Below are 21,340 nucleotides of genomic sequence, written 5' to 3' on the forward strand. Positions count from 1 at the left end.
CAGGCAAGCGCCTTAATGGCTAAGCTATCTCTCCAGCCACCAAAGTGTTTTAAGTTGCACAGAGAGGAGACGACACCGAAACAAGTTGGCAAAAATATGAAGCAAGTCAAGTATGGCTCTGGATGGATGAATATATATGTTACACAGACTGGCTTCAAGCTCACAGTGTTGCCTGAGAATGTCTTTCAAATACTGATCCTCAAGTCTCCATGCCCTACTGGAATTACAGACAAGCACCACCACAATGCAGATTATCTCCATTAAGATGGAGTAGATGGACTGGAGATATGGTTTAGTGGTTAAGGTGCTTGCCCTGCGAAGTCTAAGCATCTATGTTCTACTCTCGAGATCCCACATTACCCAGACGCACCAAGATGAGGCAAGCACAAGGTCACACATGCCCACAAAGTGGCACATGAATCTGGAGTTCTATTACAGTAGCTGAGGACCTGGTGCACCAATTCTCTCTGTGTGTCCCTCTCTCTGTCACTCTCCCAAAAATAAAAATAAATTAAAAAAAAATTGTTAATGGAGTGGTTAACAGATAAAACTCAGCCCATCCTAAAATCCCAAGTAAGACTGAATAAATAAATTTGTGTCTGCAACTATTTACCATGCATACCCACCATAGAAACCATCAATCCTCCACAGATAGATGTTCAGGAAGAAAAATATATAGGGCTGGAGTGATGGCTTATGATTTAGGTGCTTTCTTGCAATGCCTAAGTGAGGTCAGGGGAAGATATTGAGTAAAGGAAAGGTGAAGGGAAGGCTAATCAAAATCTAAAAGTATATAAATAAATCATATGGAAACCTACTTTTCTGGACAATGGAACACTCAGAAGCCATAGATTGTTACTAGAAAATTTTCAGGGCCAGGGATAGGATACCTTCCAGTGAGTTGTTGGACAGGGAGGTCCCTGAGGCGCCCAAAACATTACAGGCCATTGTTGAGGCCCTTGGTGTCCCACCAGGAATAGATGGTAAAACCCTATTGCTGAAGACTACACATACTTGGGCTGCAAGGTCACTGAGAAATCTTGCTGGAATTGAGCTGAAAACCTCCTCCCTTTACACCAGCTGACAGAATGCTGAAGAGAAAGAATTCACCAGTGGAGATATTCAACAGCAGACACTGTAAGCCTTAAATTGGACAGCCAGACCAAGTAAGCCAATAGGTACAATAGTGGTATGACTGTTATGGGGGAAACCAACTGCTCTCTAACTGGGCTGGAGGTCCACTACACAGGAGGGAATACATACCTGATACTGAAAACCTACAACAGGGGTAGTCATGAGGCTTAGAGGTGTAACATCTGCTGCTGTGTACTTAATGTATATAGTATACTCACCAAACTGCCCAGTAAGTACTTCTCTTAATGTTCACACACATATAGTAATGTTACTCTCACTTTTGGCTAGAGAAGCTTCTCTTTTCAGATGTCAGTGTGACTCAGAAAGCACCATGGTGCTGAGAAGTGGCAGAGGAGTGCTGAGCACTGAAACATTTCTATCACACCTTCTAAGGCTCAGGGTCCATTGTGGAAGAGGTGGCAGAATGTAGGAGCCAAAAGAAGGGCAGGACTTCTTAAAACACACTCCCCCAGACCCAAAATAGCCTGAATACCCATGACTTCACAGTATCTGACACTACCTAACCTGACTTTAAAAACTATCACAATAACACTGGAGAGATGGCTCCATGAATAAAGGTACTTGTTTGTAAAGACTACCAGGCCAGGTTCAATTCCCCAGTACCCACATAAAGACACATGCACAAAGTGGTGCATGCAGTTCATAGTGGCAAGAGGAAAGAGGAGTGACCCTGGCACACCCAATCTGTCTCGCTACCCTCGCTTGCAAACAAATTATAAAAACTAAATAATCACTACCATGTACACTTGCTGTTTATCACCATTAGGTGGATTCTTAAAGACTCCATACTTCAGCCTCATGCATATATTACAAATCTGCACTACCTTAACACCTTCTAACCTCTTTTAAGACATTGATTTACTTCATAAAACTTATTACCATGAAAAAAAAAACTTATTACCATGAAATATACAAACGCCCACAGATAAATCTACCTAAAAAGATAGTACCCCTTTAAATAATAACAAGATGTGATCCTTTAAACATCTTCTCAAAAGTTAACAAGAGTTACCTCCTCATTGAGTTCTAGGCCACTCTGAGACTACATAGTGAATCCCAGGTCACCCACTTTTTTTACACTTTGACCAAAAATCTGTTGGAATCACACTAACTTTATATGGGCAGAATCAAAATATTTCTGAGAGAAATAATCTAATGACTAATACAATGAATGAGATTATCAGAAAGCTCAACTCTTTTTTAAATTTTTTGGTTTATGTTTATTTATTTATTTGAGAGTGACAGACAGAGAAACAGGCAGAGAGAGAGAGAGAGAGAGAGAGAGAATGGGCTTGCCAGGGCTTCCAGGCAGTGTAGACAAATTCCAGATGCGTGCGCCCCCTTCTGCATCTGGCTAACATGGGTCCTGGGGAATCTAGCCTTGAACCGGAGTCCCTAAGGCTTCACAGGCAAGCACTTAACTGCTAAGCCATCTCTCCAGCCCAGAAAGTTCAACTCTTGATCAATTTCTAGCCATCCTGGAACCTCAATGTTCTTTTAACAAAGAACAGAAAATAAAGCTCTTATAGAAGTTCAATGAGCAAGGCTACCCCATTATACAATACAGTCCAGAATGTTCCTAAGCAATTGCTTCAATGTATAGTCTAGTTCTTTCCTGATGATTATTTTCCCTAATATACTGAACTTGATAGGGTGGGAAATGAAAGAAAAAGCACATGGTCTTGTTATTAACTAGAAATGCATTAGGACAACATAGTGTTATAGTACTCTCTAAGCACTTAAACCCAGAAAAGTACTGTTTCTCGGTAAAAAGGTGAAGGTGAAAGTGAGCTCATTCCCTGAGGCACACCACAACTATAATCGGCATCACCTGGTACTTACAATGTCAGCGGACACTCTCAAAGGGAAAGGGTAAGAAAGTAATAGGTAGTTCATTTATATACATCTCACCATTCTGGGTTTCTTTTTTGTTTTGTTTTTTTGAGGTAGGGTCTCACTCTAGCCCAAGCTGACCTGGAATTCACTATGTAGTCTCAGGTTGGCCTGGAACTCATGGCAATCCTACCTCTGCCTCCCAAATGCTGGGATTAAAGTCATGCGCCACCATGCCCAGCCATCTCACCATCCTTATGCCTTTCTAAAAAATCCAGAAATATATCTCATATCCAAAAGCTACCATAAGTTTTCCGATACATTTATCTCCTTTTTTTTTTTAATTAATTTATTATTAGAGACAGAGAGAGAGAGAGAGAGAGAGAGAAAGAGAGAGAATGTGCAAGCCAGGGCCTCTAGCCACTGCAAATGAACTCCAAATACATGCACCTCCTTGTACATCTGGCTGACGTGGGACCAGGAGAATCAAACCTGGGTCCTCAGGCTTCCCAAGCAAACACCTTAACTGCTAAGTCATCTCTCAAGCCTCTTAACTTCTTTTTTTTTTTTTTAATTTATTTATTTGAGAAAGACAGACACAGAGAGAAAGACAGGTAGAGGGAGAGAGAGAATGGGCGCGCCAGGGCTTCCAGCCTCTGCAAACGAACTCCAGACGCGTGCGCCCCCTTGTGCATCTGGCTAACGTGGGACCTGGGGAACCGAGCCTTGAACCGGGGTCCTTAGGCTTCACAGGCAAGCGCTTAAATGCTAAGCCATCTCTCCAGCCCTTAACTTCTTTTTTTAATTAACTCTTTTTTGTTTGTTTGCTTGCAAGCATAGATAATTGAGAGAAGAAACACAAAGAGAATAGGAGTGCTTTGTTTCCAGCCATTGCAGATGAACTCCAGATACAAGCGCCACCTTGTGCATCTGGCCTATGTGGGTACTGGAGAATTTAACCTGGGTTCTTAGGCTTCATAGGCAAACAACTCAACTGCTCTTCAGCCCCTCATTAATTAACTCTTAATCCCAGTGCCTTTATCAGTAGCCCCAAAATACTTTTTAAAAAAGGAGGGGCTGGAAAGATGGCTTAGCAGTTAAAGCATTTGCTTACAAAGCCAAAGGATCCCAGTTCAATTCTCCAGGACCCATATAAAGCTAAATACACAAGGGGGTGCATGCATCTGGAGTTCGACTGCAGTGGCTGGAGGCCCTGGTGTGCCCATTCTCTATCTCTTTCTGTCTTTGCCTCTTTTTCTCTCTCAAATAAAAATAAACTGTGTTTGGTGCCACATGCCTTTAATCCCAGCACTCGGGAGACAGAGGTAGGAGGATAGCCGTTGAGTTTGAGGCCACACTGAAACTACATGATTAATTCCAGGTTGGCCTGGACCAGAGTGAGACCCTACCTGGGAGGGGGGGGGGGACAGCAGCAACAAAAAAAGCTGGGTGTGATAGGACACGCCCTTAATCTGATCACTCACTTGGGAGGCGGAGATAGGAGGATCACCATGAGTTCAAGGCCACCCAGAAACTAAATAATGAATTCCAGGCCATATTAGAATTGAAAAATCTTACACTGGGCGTGGTGGTATACACCTTTAATCCCAGCACTTGGGAGACAAAAGTAACAGGATTGCCATGTATTTGAGGCCACCCTGAGATAGTGAATCCTAGGTAAGCCTGGACTAGAACAAGACCCAACCTTGAAAAACAAAAAAATAAAAATAAAAATTTATTGATCTTACAAGGCAGTGTAACAAAAGCATAATAATGAAAAGACAGACTATATACTAAGTCAAGTACAAATTATATACATATATACTTATATACAAATGTATACATATATTTTGTTTTGGACCCTTTCCAATGAGTGAATGTGATGGGTTTACTTTACCTTAATTTCTATCCTTCCTCTGTGAGGAAAAAGTTGTCCAATCATAGAAAAGTCGGTTCCTACCATACTGATGGCTAAAAAAAACATATCTGTTTCTGTAAAAATAAAAGATTTTAAATCATTGAAAATCAATCTTCTCCTGAGAGGAAACAAACTTCATATAAGTGTTTCAATTAAAAATAAACTTCACAACGCTTAATTTTAATGGAAAGAAACCAATAATAGCAACTAAAGTACCTTAACACTTAAAACATATATTATAGCTGAGTGTGGTGGCAAATCTGTAATCCCAACACTTCTTCTAAGACTGAGGCAGGACAACTGTTGTGAGTTCAAGGTCAACATAGGCTCAATGAGTTTCTATCTCAAAAAGACAAAAATAGTAGTATTAAGAAAATTTCAGGGCTGCAGGAACGGCTTAGTGGTTAAGGCATTTGCCTGCAAAGCCAAAGGACCCAGATTCAATTCCCCAGGACCCACATTAGCCAAATGCATTCATTTGCAGTGGCTGGAGGCCCTGGCACACCCATTGTCCCTCTCTCTGTCTATCAAATAAATAAATAAAGGTGTGTACCACCACACCCAAACAGGCCAATGAGCTCAATTATGTAAAAAAAAAAAGATAGGAAGAAAAAGAATAACAAAATTTCATGCTCATACATAATAATTTTTTTTGGAGATAGTATCACATATTTTATCATATCACATATATTATCCAGACTGGCCTCCAACTTACTATATAGCCAAGGATGGTCTTGAACTAACCCTACTTCAACTCACCCAAAGTGTTGGGATTACAGATGTGTGTCATCACAACCACTGTAAGCGGTGCTAGATATCACACCCAGAAATTTGTGCATGCAACCCGGCATGGTGGCACACACAGCACTTGGGAGGCAGAGGCAGAAGTATTGCCTTGAGTTCGAGGCCAGCCTGAGACTACATAGTGAATTCCAGGTCAGCTTGGGCTAGAGTGAGACTCTGCCTCAAAAAAAAAGAAAGAAATTTGTACATGCTAGTATGCTTAAGTTATCTGGTCTCATTTAAAATGCCTTGACGTAGCGGCACACGCCTTTAATCCCAGCACTCAGGAGGTAGAGGTAGGAGGATTGCCATGAGTTCAAGGCCACCCTGAGACTCCATAGTGAATTCCAGGTCAGCCTGGGCTAAAGTGAGACCCTACCTCAAAAAAATAAAATAAAATAAAATGCCTTGAAAAAAACCTATTATTCATAGTCAGTATGAAGACATGTGCAGCTAAGATGTCCACTAGATAAAGCTAAGTAGTATATAAAGAAACTAGCTGTTAGGCATGATTCAATAAACAAAAAGGAATAAAAAGTTTTGATAGTAACCACCTGGCATACACTTAAATCCAACTATAATGAAATACTGTAGTAGTTTTGTAGTATACTGCTTTCCATTAGTTTGACATGATGACTTTACAGGTCATTAAGAGGCAAAACTATATTGGTCTTAGAGGCATAGAGATAGCAAAACAATACCAGTCATGGTGGTTCATGGTCTGTAATACCAGCTCTAGAGGTAGAAAAAGGAAGATCAGGGGCTCAATATGATTAAGTGTTTTATAATAGCATTCTGGTGTAGGAAGAAAGGGAGAAGTAAAGGAAGAAAAGATATGAGAAACTTGGCAAAAGCTAGCTAAGGAGAACAGGATGGTATAGTCTGAAAAGGAAGTACAGAATCTTCCTTTTCTAAGGCAGGATTTCACACTAGCCAACATCTCATGATTCTCTTGCCTCAGCCTCCTGAATACTAGTAATTACAGGCATATGCTATCATTTGTTTAATAACATAATTTTTACTTACAAAAATTTTATTATTCTATGCTACCTAAAATCAAGCATTATGAGCATTACAAGCACTGTTAATTATTCACTTAAATGGTACTTCTTAAGACTAGAGTGATGGTTCAGCAGTTAAGGAACATACCTATAAAGCCTAATGATCCAGGTTTGATTCCCCAGTACCCACGTAAAGCCAGATGCACCTTAAAGTGGCACGTAAACTTGGAATTTGTTTACAGCAATTGGAGGCCCTGGTACACCCATTCTCTCTATATATATATCTTCTATCTCTCTCTGCTTGCAAATAAATTAAAAAGTTTGTTTTTTTAAATAGTGCTTCTTTATGGAAGGATTTCATAGGATGATTCATCCACACTGACAAAAAAAAAAAAAAAGGGGGCTTCATTTTAATAGGTTTTGCTGTTTTGTTTTGTGGGTTTTTGTTGTTTTGTTTGTTTTTCAAGGTAGGGTCTTACTGTATCCCAGGCTGACCTGGAATTCACTATGTAGTCTCAGGGTAGCCTCAAACTCACAGTAATCCTCCTACCTATGTCTCATGAGTGTTGAGATTAAATGCATGCAACACCACACCCAGCTTTTGGAGAGATGGTTTAGCGGTTAAGCCACTTGCCTGGAAATACTAAATACCCTGAATTCCCCAGGACCAACAAAAGCCAGATGCACAAAGTGGCGCATGCATCTGGAGTTCATTTGTAGTGGCTGGAGCCCCTCCTTCTCTCTCCCCTCATTCATTCATATATTCTCTAATTTTCTCTCTCCCCCTTTCCCCCCTTCCTTCCCACTCTCCCACTAAAATAAATAAAATATATATATATATATATATATATTTTTTTTTTTTTTGGTTTTTCGAGGTAGGGTCTCACTCTGGTTCAGGCTGACCTGGAATTAACTCTGTAGTCTCAGGGTGGCCTCGAACTCACGGCGATCCTCCTACCTCTGCCTCCCGAGTGTTGGGATTAAAGGCGTGCGCCACCATGCCCGGCTAATAAAATATTTTTCTAAAATGTCAAAGCTATAGTGGAGAAAGGGGGAATGGACTTCAAGGTGAAGAGAAAAAAAGATACTTTACAAATCAGAAAAAGAAAATAGCTTAATTTCAATTATATAAGTCAACAATTTTAATGAAAATTACTTACCTTTATTTGACCATGGTTTGGAGTAATAATTTTTCCTAAAGCTGGAATAGGTAGTTGTTGAGCCACGCTCAAATATAGGATCATTTTCTTCAACCACACAAGGACCTTTTGTCCTTAAAACTTCTACAGTTAAACTGAAAGAAACACATTTCAAATAAATTCACATTAAAAACAAGTAACATATAACCCCGAGTAAATTTACAAGCCAGTACCTTTAACCAATAAACAATCACTCCAGCTCCCAACAGTAAATTTACGTAGTTTATTTATTTTTTGTTCACTTTTATTTATTTGAGAGCCAAAGAGATCTCTGTCAAGCAGAGAGAGAGAGAGATAGAGAATGGACACACCAGGGCCTCCAGCCACTGCAAACGAACTCCAGACGTGTGCATCCCCTTGTGCACCTGGCTAATGTGGGTCCTGGCAAAATGGCACCTCAAACTAGGGTCCTTAGTCTTCATGGGCAAGCACTTAACTGCTAAGCCATCTCTCCAACCCTACATGCTTAATTTAAATAGTTATGATTGGCTGGCTAGCTCAGTCAGTAGAGCATGAGACTAAATAGCTGTATTTTAAATTTTACCACAGAAGTTACATCAAAAGAATTTATTTGAAAAAATACATTTGCAAAACTGATAACATAAATTAGATATGCATATGTAAGCACTTCTCTTTATGTTCATACCCATATATTAATGCTACTCTCACTTTTGGTTAGAGAAGCTTCTCTTTTCAGATGTCAGTAACCTTGGGATGACTCAGAAGGCACCATGGTGCTGAAAAGCTATCATACCTTCCAAGGCTCAGGGTCCATTGAGGAAAAGGAGGCAGAAAGACTGTAAGAGCCAAAGGAAGAATAGGACTCCTTACAACATGCTCCCTCCAGACACAAAATGGCCTGGATATCCATGACCTCACAATGCCTGACACTACCTACACAAGACCATCATAATAGGAGAAAAGATCATGACATTAAAATAAAAGAGAGACTGACTGAGAGCTGGAGGGATGGTTTAGCAATTAAGGCATTTGCCTGCAAAGTCAAAGGACCCAGGTTCAAGTCCCCAGGACCCACATTAGCCAGTTGTATTTTAAAATTTACCATAGAAGTTACATCAAAACAATAAAATATATTTGACTTCTCAGCACCACGGTGCCTTTTGAGTCATCCCAAGGTCATTGCCATCTGAAAAAAGAAGCTTCTCTAACCAAAAGTACACAAGGGAGGGTGCACATGTCTGGAGTTCATTTGCAGTAGCTGAAGGACCCAGCATGCTCGTTCTCCCTCTCTTTCTCTCTCCCCCTCTTTCTGTATCAAATAAGCAAAAATTAAGAAAACAAAAAAGAGAGAGAGAGAGCTGAGCGTGGTGGCGCACTCGCCTTTAATCCCAGCACTCATGAGGCAGAGGTAGGAGGATCTCTGAGAGTTCAAGGCCACCCTGAGACTACATAGTGAATTCTAGGTCAGCCTGAGCCAGAATGAGACCCTACCTCGAAAAACCAAAAACGAGAGAGGGGGGGGGGACTGAGAGGGGGAGGGGATATGGCAGAGAGTGGAGTTTCAAAGGGGAAAGTGGGGGAAGGGAGGGAATTACTATGGGATATTGATTACAGTTATGGAAGTTGTCAATAAAAATAAATAAATAATAGCTGGGCAAGGGGCCACACACCTTTAATCCCAGCCCTCAGGAGACAAAGGTAGGAGGATCTCTGAGAGTTCAAGACCAACTTGAGACTACATAGTGAAATCCAGGTCACCCTGAACTAGAGTGAAACCCTACTTCAAAAAAACAAAATAAGGGCTGGAGAGATGGCATAGCCGTTAAGCGCTTGCCTGTGAAACCTAAATACCCCGGTTTGAGGCTCAATTCTCCAGGACCTATGTTATCCAGATGCACAAGGGGGCGCACGTGTCTGGAGTTCGTTTGCAGTGGCTGGAAGCCCTGGTGGGCCCATTCTCTCTCTCTCTCTCTCTCTCTCTCTCTCTCTCTCTCTCTATCTATTATCTATCTATCTATCTATCTGCCTCTTTCTCTCTCGGTCACTCTCAAATAAATAAATAAAAAATACTCCCTCATATGTGGATCCTAGCTACAGATGATTGGGCTTCTGAGTGAGAAGGAAGTACATGCTGAACCATGTTTATTGCTGCTCAAATAAATAAATAAAAATAAGCAAAAAACTTTTTAAAAAAATGCCAGACATGGTGGTGCACACCTTTAATCCAAGCACTTGGGAGGCAGAGGTAGGAGGATCGCCATGAGTTCAAGGCTACCCTGATACTATAGGGAATTCCAGGTCAGCCTGAGCTAGAGTGAGACACTACCTCAAAAAAAAAAAAAAACAAAAAACACCTAAAGTAAAGAAGGTATGCCCATATTAGAATTGAACAATCTTACATTAAATATACATTAAATCTTACACTAAATATATATAATATAAAACAAATTTGGGATGAGAAATAAAATAAATAAAAACTTTATAGCCTGCTGTGGTGAATCATGCCTTTAATAACAATACTCGGGAGGCAAAGGCAGGAGGACCATCATGAGTTCAAGGCCAACCTGAGACTACATAGTGTCTCATTCCAGGTCAGCTTGGGCTAGAATAAGACCCTACGTGAAAAACAAAACTAAACAAAACTTTCAATTCCTTTTTTGTTTACTGAATCATGGAGCCCCTTTTCTGCTTTCTTTCGAGGTAGGTTCTCACTGTAGCCCAGGCTTACCTGGTAATCATCCTGTAGTTCCAGGATGGCAGCAAACTCATAGCACTCTTCCTACTTGACTCCCAAGTGCTGGGATTAAAGGTGTATGCCACCACCCCTGGCTCGCCTTATTTTTATTTATTTTTAAATATTTTGTTTGTATTTATTTGACAAAGAGAAACAGGCAGAGAGAAAGAGAAAGATAATGGGCACACCACGGACTCTACCTGCAACAAGCAAACTCCAGATATATGTGCCACACTGTGCATCTAGCTTATGTGGATCCTGGGAAATCAAACCTGGGTCCTTTGGCTTTGCAGGCAAACACCTTACCACTAAGCACTGAGTGCCCTGGAGTGCCTGAATTCAATCCACCCACCATCCACATAAGGCCATACCCAGGCCAAACTTGTTTGCAACAAGAAATCCTATCTCAAAGAACAAAGCACACAATTTCTCTGACCTAGAGATGTGTGTCCATACACAAACATGCATACATACACACATGCATGCATGCAGGCAAATAAATTTAAATAAAATACAAAGTAAAAAGGCCTGGTATGGTGATCCAGGGGTGGTGGCATACACCTTTAATCCCAGCACTTGGAAGGCACAGGTATGAGGAACACTGTGAGTTCAAGACCAACTTGAGAGGACATAGTGAATCAGGTGAGTCTGGGCTAAAGCAAGACCTTACCTTGAAAAATAAAGGGGGGAGTGATGTTTGGAGAGATGGCTCAGCAGTTAAAGCACTTGCCTAAGGACCCAGGCTGAATTCTTCAGGACCCATTCAAGCCAGATGTACAAGGTGGCACATATGTCTGGAGTTCATTTGCAGTGGCTGGAGGCCCTAGAGTGCCCATTCTTTTTCTCTCTCTCTTTCTGCTTTTTTTCTATCTTTCAAATAAATAATTAAATATTTTAAAATAAATAACAGTGAATCAATATTTCTAGAAATCTGCCCTCCGTGTAAAACAGAATACAAAGGGAACAATAATTCTAATCAATTACCAACAAAGTTAGGAAAACAGTGTAGACTGGGTAGATAGATGGCTCAGTAGCTAAAGGCACTTGCATGTAAAACAATGTTACTTTGCCATGCAGGGTAGCACACACCTTTAATCCCAGTACTTGGACAGCAGAGGTAAGAGGATAACAGTTAAGTTCAAGGACACCCTGAAACTGAATTCATTAAATCATGAATTCTGGGTTAGTCTGGGCTAGTGTGAGACCTTACCTCAAAACAAAAACAAAAACTTTAAAAAAATCCTACCTTGAAAAACCAAACAAAAGAAAGAAAAAGAATGTAAAAATTACAAATTAGGGGCTGGAGAGATGGTTTAGCAGTTAAGGCACTTATCTGTGAAGCCTAAAGACGCAAGTTTGATCCTCCAGAACCCACATAAGCCAGAAGCATATGGTGGCACATAAGTATGGAGTTTGTTTGCAAAGGCTAGAAACCCTGACATGCCCATTCTCTCCCTCCGTCCCTCCCTCCCTATCCTTCTCTCTCAAATAAATTACAAATAAATCTATTCTATTTTTCTGCTTAAATTCATGTGTAATATAAATGGTGGGTGACAGTGACAAATTCAAAAACAGAATCTCTCTTTAGATAAGACATATCCATGCTCTTAAAACCACAACTACCTCCCTTTCTTCTTTCTCCCCCGCCCCACCATTTCTCTAACTCACCTCTCTTCATCCAAAATAATAGATCCATCTTCTGCCACTTTTACTCGAGGAACCAGCAGTGGTCCATCCTCCTCCTCCACTTCCACTTCGTCATTAGGATTAACATCAGCATCAGGACTAATCTTGCTTTCTTGCCTGCTAAATGTAAAGATAAGTTAATTAGTACAGCTATAAAAATGCTTATGGGATAATCCCAGCACTCGGGAGGCAGAGGTAGGAGGATCGCCGTGAGTTCGAGGCCACCCTGAGACTCCATAGTGAATTCCAGGTCAGCCTGGGCTAGAGTGAGACCCTACCTCGAAAAAAAAAAAAAAAAAAATGCTTATGGGAGCTATGGTTATACTGTAAGTATAAAGCATGTGTTTATCAAAGACCCTGTACTCAATACCCAACACCGAAAGTATTTCCTGAATAGTATGAACTAGAGCTGTAGAGATGGCTTAGCAGTTAAGGTGCTGGCCTACAAAGCCTAAGGACCCAAGTTTGATTCCCCAGGACCCACATAAGCCAGATAGACAAGGTGGTACATGCATCTGGAGTTCACTTGCATTGGAAGCCCTGGTGCATCCATTATCTTATTTCTCTCTCTCTCAAATAAATAATACTTAGAAAAAAATTTTTTATAGAAAGAGAGAAAGTCAAGAGTAGTGGTGCACGCCTTTAATCCCAGCACTCAGGAGGCGGAGGCTGAGGTAGGAAGACTGCTGTGAGTTTGAGGCCACCCTGAGACTCCATAATGAATTCCAGGTTAGCCTGGGCTAAAGTGGGAACTCTACCTCAAAAAACCAAAAGAAAAAAACGCCTGTAATACCAAAACTAGGGCTGTGTCAGTATGCACAGCATACTTGTTTATTTGAGAAGGAGAATAAGGGTGTAATAAGTATGGCTATAGCCTCTTGCCACTGCAAATGAACTCCAAAACCATGTCCTACTTTGTATATCTGGTTTTATGTGGGAACTAAGGACTCAAACCAAAGTCAACAGACTTTGTAAGCAACTGCCTTTAACCACTGAGCCAACTCAACCTCCACAGCCTTGAACTTGGAATCATCTTGCATCAGCCACTAGACTGCTGTAATTACAACAGGCATCCCAATGTCTACCTACAACTTTTATTCTCGAGACAGTCTACATCTGGGCTGGAGAGATGGCTCAGTGGTTAAAAGCACTTGTTGAAAGCCTGAAGTCCCAGGTTCAATTACCCAGTACCTATGTAAAGCCAGACACACAAAGTGGTGAATATGTCTACTTTTTGAACAATGGAACACTCAGGAGCCCTAGATTGTTACTAGAAAATTTTCAGTGCCAGGGATGGGATACCTTCCAGTGAGTTGTTGGCCAGGGAGCTCCCTGATGTTCTCAAAACATTACAGGCCATTGTTGAGACCCTTGGTTTCCCACCAGGAATAGATGGTAAGACCCTATTGCTGAAGACACCACATACTTGGGCTGCAAGGCCACTGAGAAATCCTGCTGGAACTGAGCTGATAACCTCCTCCATGTAGACCAGCTGACAAAGCTGGAAAAAGCCACGCTGCATTCAGTTCAATGGGACAGACAGAAATCACCAGGGATGCAAGCCTTATATTTTGCCAGCCAGGCCAAATGAGCCAATGGATGCAATAGTGGCACATCTATTAAGGGAGAAACCAATTGCTCTCTAATTTGACTGGAAGCCCGCTCCATGGGAGGGAATACATCCCTGATACTGAAAACCTACAACAGGGGTAGTCATGAGTCCTAGGGGTGTAATGACTGCTGCTGTGTAGCTAAATGTATATACTATGCTCATGAAAATGCCCAGAAAGCACTTCTCTTAATGTTCATACCCATATATTAATGTTAGTCTCACTGTTGGTAGAGAACCTTCTCTTTTCAAATGGCAGTGACCTTGGGATGATTCAGAAGACATCATGGTGATGGAAAGAAATGACCGCAGTGCTCAGTAATGCAATATCTCTATCACAGTTTCCAAGACTCAGGGTCCATTGTGGAAGAGGTGGCGGAAAGAATGTAAGAGGTCAAAGGAAGGGTCAGACTCATTACAATGTGCTCCACCAGACACAAAATGGCCTGGATATTCATGACCTCACAGTGCCTGATACTAGCTATACAAGACCATCATAATAGCAAGAAAAGATCAATCAAAATAAAAGAGAGACTGACTGAGAAGGGGAGGGGATATGATGGAAAATGGAGTTTTGAAGGGGAAAGTGGGGACTGGGAGGGCATTACCATGGTATATTTTTTACAATCAAGAAGTTGTTAATAATAAATTAAAATTAAAAAAAAAGAGCCAGGTGTGGTGGTGCACACTTTTAGTCCCAGCACTTGGGATGTAGAGATAGGAGGATTGCCATTAGTTCAAGGCTACCCAGAGACTACAGAGTGAATTCCAGGCCAACCTTGGCTACAGCGAGACAAGACTTCAAAAACTAAAAAAATAATAATAAAATAAAAAAGAAGTTGTCACTGATAAAAAATTTATTCAGCATGTGTAAGGCCCTGGGTTTGATACACACACACACACACCTCTCCATAGCCAGGTGTGGTGGCACACACCTTTAATCCCAGTGCTGGGGAGGCAGAGGTAGGTGGATTGCTGTGAGTTCAAGGCCACCCTGAGACTACATATTGAATTCCAGGTCAGCCTAGGCTACAGTGAGATCCTACCTTGAAAAACCAAAATAAAATAAAAACACCTATCCATAAGTAGAACATATTGAAAGAAAAAAACGAGATACTTACTGGGTTGGGGTTAGTGATTTTTCAGTTTTCCTCTCTTGTTCCACTGAAGAACTATTAAGCACAAATAAAAGAATGTTTTTTAATCAATTAATTTGTATCTTATCAATTTTATCTACAGGGAAATAAAAAAATTTTTAAGCTTCCATGTTTTGAATGTACACAGAACTTCATTAATAATGATGTACTCCAACAACTAATTTTTCAGTTATGCCTAGGTAATTAGCTCAATAATTGAATAGCATGTAGAAATCCTTGAATTGGACCTCCCAGCACCAAAAAAAATAAATCTTTCAAATTGTTGGTCCCTAAATCAGAAGTATTCTTACTCTCTAATTCCCTAGTGAAGAGACTCTCAGCCCTGAAACATGAAGGAGCCTAGGTGCTTGTCTCCAATGACCAGCTGTCAAACAAAACATAGACTTCTGACCCTTTCTTCAAAGGGGCCAAAGACCTCAATACCCTGGAAGCCGATTCTGAAGAGCATATTACTTCTCTTGCTGTCTCATGAAAAACACCATAAACACACTCATCCTATACAAGCTTTCTACCACTTATTTCAGGCTATTTAAGAAGCTTTGCTCATGAAGAACTTGTAAACCAAATTGCACTATATTTAATTATGAGGAAGGGTAAAAAAAAAAGCTGAGAAAATAAAGAAGCTGGCTTATTTCTTTTTATCAGGTTATCATATATAAGAAACTGAAATAACAATCTTAATAAAAGTATCCCAAATGATTTCACTAAATCCATGTAATTAATACACACAAGGAAACATTTTTAATCATGGAGATAAAAGGGCATCATTTATGCCGGGCATGGTGCACGCCTTTAATCCCAGCACTCGGGAGCAGAGGTAGGAGGATCCTCCTGAGTTCGAGGCCACCCTGAGACTACATAGTGAATTCCAGGTCAGCCTGGGCCAGAGTGAGACCCTGCCCCCAAAAAAAACAAAAAATAAAGAGGGGGTACATATTTTACCATTCCCAGAAAACAATTACTTGAAATATAATAGCTACAGTTATAACACAACCATAGAATATAAATTTAATCCCTAACATCAAAAAAGAAAAAGCGGCCAGGCATGGTGGTGTACAACTTTAATCCCAGCACTCGGAAGGCAGAGGTAGGAGGATCTGTGAGTTCAAGGCCACCCTGAGACTACAGAATAAATTCCAGGTCAGCCTGGACTACAGTAAGACCCTACCTCAGGGAAAAAAAAAAAAAATAGGGCTGGAGAGATGGCTTAGCTTGCCTGTGAAGCCTAAGGAACCCAGTTCAAGGCTCAATTCCCCAGGACCCACGTTAACCAGATACACAAGGGGACGCACACATCTGGAGTTCATTTGCAGTGGCTGGAGGCCTGGTGCACCCATTCTCCTCTCTCTCTCTCTGTCGCTCTCAAATAAATAAACAAAAAAATTAAAAAATAAATAAATAAACTAAATTTTTAAAAAGGTTGCTGAAGGGATGGTTTAGTGGTTAAGGCATTTGCCTGCACAGCCAAAGGACCTAGGTTCGATTCCCCAGGACCCACATTAGCCAAATGCATAAGGGGGTATATGCTTTTGGAGTTCGTTTGCAGTGGCTGAAGGCCCTGGCATGCCCATTATCTCTTTCCTGTCAAAAAAAATAAGTTAAAATTAAAAAAAAAATTATAAAAAGGGAGGCAGAGATAAAAGGATCACTGTGAATTCGAGGCCACCTGAGACTACATATGAAATTCCAGGACAGCCCTGGGCTAGAGTGAGACCCTACCTTGAAAAAACAAAAAAATAAAAAATAATCCAGGGGTGGTAGTGCATGCCTTTAATTCCAGCACTTGGGCAGCAGAGATAGGACTATCATTGTACCTTGAAAAACCAAAAGAAAATGTGGGGGGGTGGGGTAGGTGTAGTGGGGCACGCCTTTAATCCCAGCACTTGAGAGGCACAGATAGGAGAATTGCTGTGAGTTCTAGGCCAGCCTGACACTACACAGTGAATTCCAGGTCAGGTTGCTAGAGTTAAGACTCTACTTTAAAAAAAAAAAAAAATGGGGGCTGGAGAGATGGCTTAGCGGCTAAGCACTTGCCTATGAAGCCTAAGGACCCCGGTTCAAGACTCGATTCCCCAGGACCCACATGAGCCAGATGCACAAGGGGGCACACGCATCTGCAGTTCGTTTGCAGTGGCTGGAGGCCCTGGCACGCCCCTCTCTCTCTATCTCCTCTTTCTCTCTCTGTCTGTCTCTCTCAAATAAATAAATAAAATTAAAAAAAAAAAAATGGGGCCAGAGAGATAGCATAGTTGTTAAAGGCATTTGCTGGCAAAGCTAAAGGACCCAGGTTCAATTCCCTAGTATCCAGGCATGGTGGTGCATGCCTTTAATCCCAGCAATCAGGAGGCCGAGGTAGGGAGGATCGCCGTGAGTTCAAGGCCACCTTGAGATTATGTAGTGAATTGCAGGTCAGAAAAAATAAGAAAGGAAAAGAAAAAATGGGGGCTGAAGAGAAGGTTTAGTGGTTAGGATGCTTGCAAAGGACCCAGTACAATTCCCCAGGACCCACATAAGCTAGATGCACAAGATGGTTCATGCATCTGGAATTCACCTGCAGAGTTCCTGGCATGCCCATTCTCTCTATCTGCTTCTATCATTCTCTCTCTCTTCAAAAAAGAAGTAATAATTTTTTAAAACAACACATATCACTAATGTTTGTTTAAAATTTTTATCTTAAAAAGGAAACAGCTGAGCATAGTGGTTTACATGTTTAAACCCAGTACTTTGGAGGCAGAAATAGGAGGATCACCCTGAGTTCAAGGGCAGCCTAAGATTATATAGTGAATGCCAGGACAGCCTGGACTAGAGACCCTACCTCGAAAAACAAACAAACAAAAAAAAGAAAACATACTGTCAATATGCTTTTGAAAAACATTAAAGTGTTGTCTAAAAGTAGTATTTAAACCATTACATACCCAAACAACAAAAGCAGAAATAAATCCTACTTACGTCATTGGATTGTTATCTGGCAAGTAATATATAAAGTCTCTCATTGTCATTTTTGAACGATCCGGAGGCCTCTGACTTTCATTTATAGCATATTTGTTTTTCCACTGCTTCTACATACACACAGAGATTTTTATGAACGGAAAACAGCAAATTTTTAGATGCACTATATTCAATATACAGTCCATTATTAGATTAATTGCAAGTGTTTTAATTTTATTACTATTAGAATTATGCATACTCTCAAGATAAAATTTACAAACTGAATATTAAAAATACATAGTAAGCTGGGCGTGGTGGCATACTCCTTTAATCCCAGAGGATCGCCATGAGTTTGAAGTCATCCTAAGACTACAACGTGAATTCCAGGTCAGCCTGGGCTAGAGTGAAACCCTACCTGGGAAAAAAAAAAGAAAGAAAGAAAAGAAAGTGGAGAGAAACAACTCTTACCTCCACACACAGGTGTGCCCTCACACATATGAACACACATGCACACATCTATATTTTTTAAACAAGTAGAGGTTATGGAGATGGCTCTGTGGATAAAGCACTTTCACTCACATATATAGCTGAGTTCAATTCCCAGACCACAGGTAAGAAAACAGAAGCCAAGATGGCTTTTGTAATCCCAGCGCACGGTGGTGTGACAGGAGGCAGAGACCGAAGAATTTCCTATAAGCTCAAAGTGAGTACAGCCAACAGCAGTGAGTATAAGAGGGAAACCACCTCAAAAAAAGATGGAGGGGGAGAAACAACTCCCAAAGCTGTCCTCTGACTCCCACACGTGTGTCACAGTATACATGCACTGGCACTCACATATGACACCACACACACACACACACACACACACACACACAAAACTAAACGACTTAAAAAAAAAAGTCAAGGTAGGGGAATGGGGAAATGACTTTGCTTGCTTGCAAAGCCTGCCTGTTTGAGTTCAATTCCGCAGCACCCTTATAAATCAGACGCACAAATGATGCACTCACGTTCATGTGCAGCGGCAACAAGCCCTAGTGTGCTCATTCATTCTCTCTCATTCGTTTTCTCCCTCTCTTAAATAAACTTAAATAGACTACATAAAAGAAATGAAACCAGGATTTCAAAGGGGAAAGTGTGGGGGGGAAGGGAGGGAATTACCATGGGATTTTTTTTATACTCATGGAAAATGCTTATAAAAATTTTAAAAAAAAAGGAAAAAAAAAAAGAAATGAAACCAGGGTTTGGTAGCCCATACCTTTAATCCCAGCACTCAAGAGGCACAGGTAGGAGGATCACTATGAGTTTGAGGTTATCCTAAGACTACAAAGTAAATTCTAGGTTAGCCTGGGCTAGAGCGAGACCCTTCCTCGAAAAACAAAAACAAAACAAAAATGAATAAAAGAAATGAGGGCTGGAAAGATGGCTTACTGGTTAAGGTGCTTGGCTGAGAAGGCAAAGAACCCAGGTTCAATTATCCAGGACTCACATAAGACAGATGCAGAAGGGGGCGCATGCATCTGGAGTTCATTTACAGTGGCCAGATGCCCTAGCACACCCATTCTGTCACTCCCCCTCCCTCCCTCTCCCTCTAACTCTCCCCCTCTTTCTTGCAAATAAGTATATTTTTTAAAAAAAGAAAGAAAATGAAAAACGAGAGCTGAAGAGATGGCTGAGTGGTTAAGACAATTGCCTGTGAAGCCTCAGGACTCATGTTTGACTCTCCATAAGCAGTGATGCAAGTGAGCAGTGTCACACATGTGCACAAGAAGGCTCACGAGTATGGAATTCCACTGACGTGGTTGGAGGGCCTGGCACACCAATTCTCTCTCCCTCACATTTAAAAAAGGTTGCAGAGATGGTTGAGCAGTTAAGGCACTTGCCTGCAAAGCCTAAGGACCCATGTTTGACTCTCCAGAACCCACATAAGCCAGATGCACAAAGGTGAGACAAGCGCAAGGTTGCACAAGCCCACTAGGTGGCACAAACATCTAGAGTTGGATTGCAGTGGCTGAGACCCTGGCATGCCAATTCTCTATCCTGCCCCCCCCCCATAATGAATAAATAAATAGGCCAGTCTGTTGGGCTTGCCTCAAAAAAAAAAAAAAAAAAAAAGACAAGAGGACGAGGACAACAGGCGTGGTGGCGCACACCTGCAATCCCAGCACTGAGGAGGAGGATAGCCTTGAGTTCAAGGCCACCCTGAGACTACATAATGAATTCCAGGTCAGCCTGGGCTACAGTGAGACCCTACCTCGAAAAACCAAAATAATAAAAACAACAACAACAAAAAATAAAGAAATGAAAAATTAGAATTAAAAAAAAAAAAAAAAAAGCAAAAATGAGCCCAACAAGATGGTTCACACTTAATCTCAGCATTCAGGAAGCTGTGAGAGGAGGATCACATGAGTTCAAGGCCAGCCTGGACTACATACGGAATTCCAGGTCAGCCTGGGTTCTGGAGTGAGGCTGACCCTGCACCAAGGGGAAAAAAAAAAGAATTCTATAACTAATAAAAAGAACTAAGATGGACATGGCAGTGAATGCCTTTAATCCTAAAATTCAGGAGAATGGCCAAGAGTTCAAGGTTAAAAGATGTTAAGGAAAAAAAAAAAAATGTTAAGAGTTTACTCTGTATACAAAAAAAAAAAAAAACCTGAAGAAAAAGCTGATATCCTTCTCTGGCCACTGTATGCAGATACACCACAGGGTGTGCACAACTACATACAGACAACACACATCCTACATACACATGCCCCAACACTAATTTTTTTTAAAAAAAATATACTGGGGACTGGAGAGATGGCTTAGCAGTTCAGTGCTTGCCTGTGAAGCCTAAAGACCCCGGTTTGAGGTTCATTTCCCCAGGACCCACGTAAGCCAGATGCACAAGGTGGTGCATATAGCTGGAGCTGTTTGCAGTGGCTAGAGGCCCTGGCACGCCCATTCATATTCTCTCTCTCTCTCTCTCTCTGCCTGTCACTCTCAAATAAATAAGTAAAAATAAACCAAAAAAAAAAAAAATTAAGTACACTGGAGGGCCTGGAGAGATAGCTTAACAACTAAGTTGCTTGCCTGCAAAGCCTAAGGACCCAGGTTCTACTCCCCAGAATCCACATAAGCCAGATGCACAAGGTGATGTATGCATCTGGAGTACAATTACAATGGCTAAAGGCCCTCATACACCCATTCTCTCCTTCCTCCCCCCCCCCCCCGTCTCTGTAATTAAAAGGAAAAAAGAAAAAATAGTACACTGGGCTGGAAAGATGCTTAGTGGCTAAGGTGCTTGCTTAAAAAGCCAAAGAAATACCAGCACTCAAGAGACAGAGGTAGGAGGATCACCATGAGTTTGAGGCCAGCCTGAGACTACATAGTGAAT

General features: G+C 41.2%; 1 protein-coding gene across 3 annotated transcripts in view; it reads right to left on the reverse strand.

The window, feature by feature from the left end:
* The window catches only part of Bdp1 (B double prime 1, subunit of RNA polymerase III transcription initiation factor IIIB), a 119,416-nt gene that overhangs the window by 93,711 nt on the left and 4,365 nt on the right, over window positions 1-21,340 (reverse strand). For 2 of the 3 annotated variants that reach the window (XM_045133487.1, XM_045133485.1), the window contains exons 3-7: window positions 17,986-18,095; window positions 15,001-15,051; window positions 12,253-12,390; window positions 7,851-7,984; window positions 4,886-4,980 (exon numbers count right to left, since the gene is read on the reverse strand). In XM_045133487.1, the coding sequence (XP_044989422.1) occupies window positions 4,886-4,980; window positions 7,851-7,984; window positions 12,253-12,390; window positions 15,001-15,051; window positions 17,986-18,095 (528 nt within the window). The remainder of the gene's footprint in view (window positions 1-4,885; window positions 4,981-7,850; window positions 7,985-12,252; window positions 12,391-15,000; window positions 15,052-17,985; window positions 18,096-21,340) is intronic. The other variant, XM_045133486.1, reaches the window with a different exon arrangement.

Source organism: Jaculus jaculus, chromosome 14, assembly GCF_020740685.1.
Source record: "Jaculus jaculus isolate mJacJac1 chromosome 14, mJacJac1.mat.Y.cur, whole genome shotgun sequence".
In the NCBI taxonomy this organism is placed as follows: Eukaryota; Metazoa; Chordata; class Mammalia; order Rodentia; family Dipodidae; genus Jaculus; species Jaculus jaculus.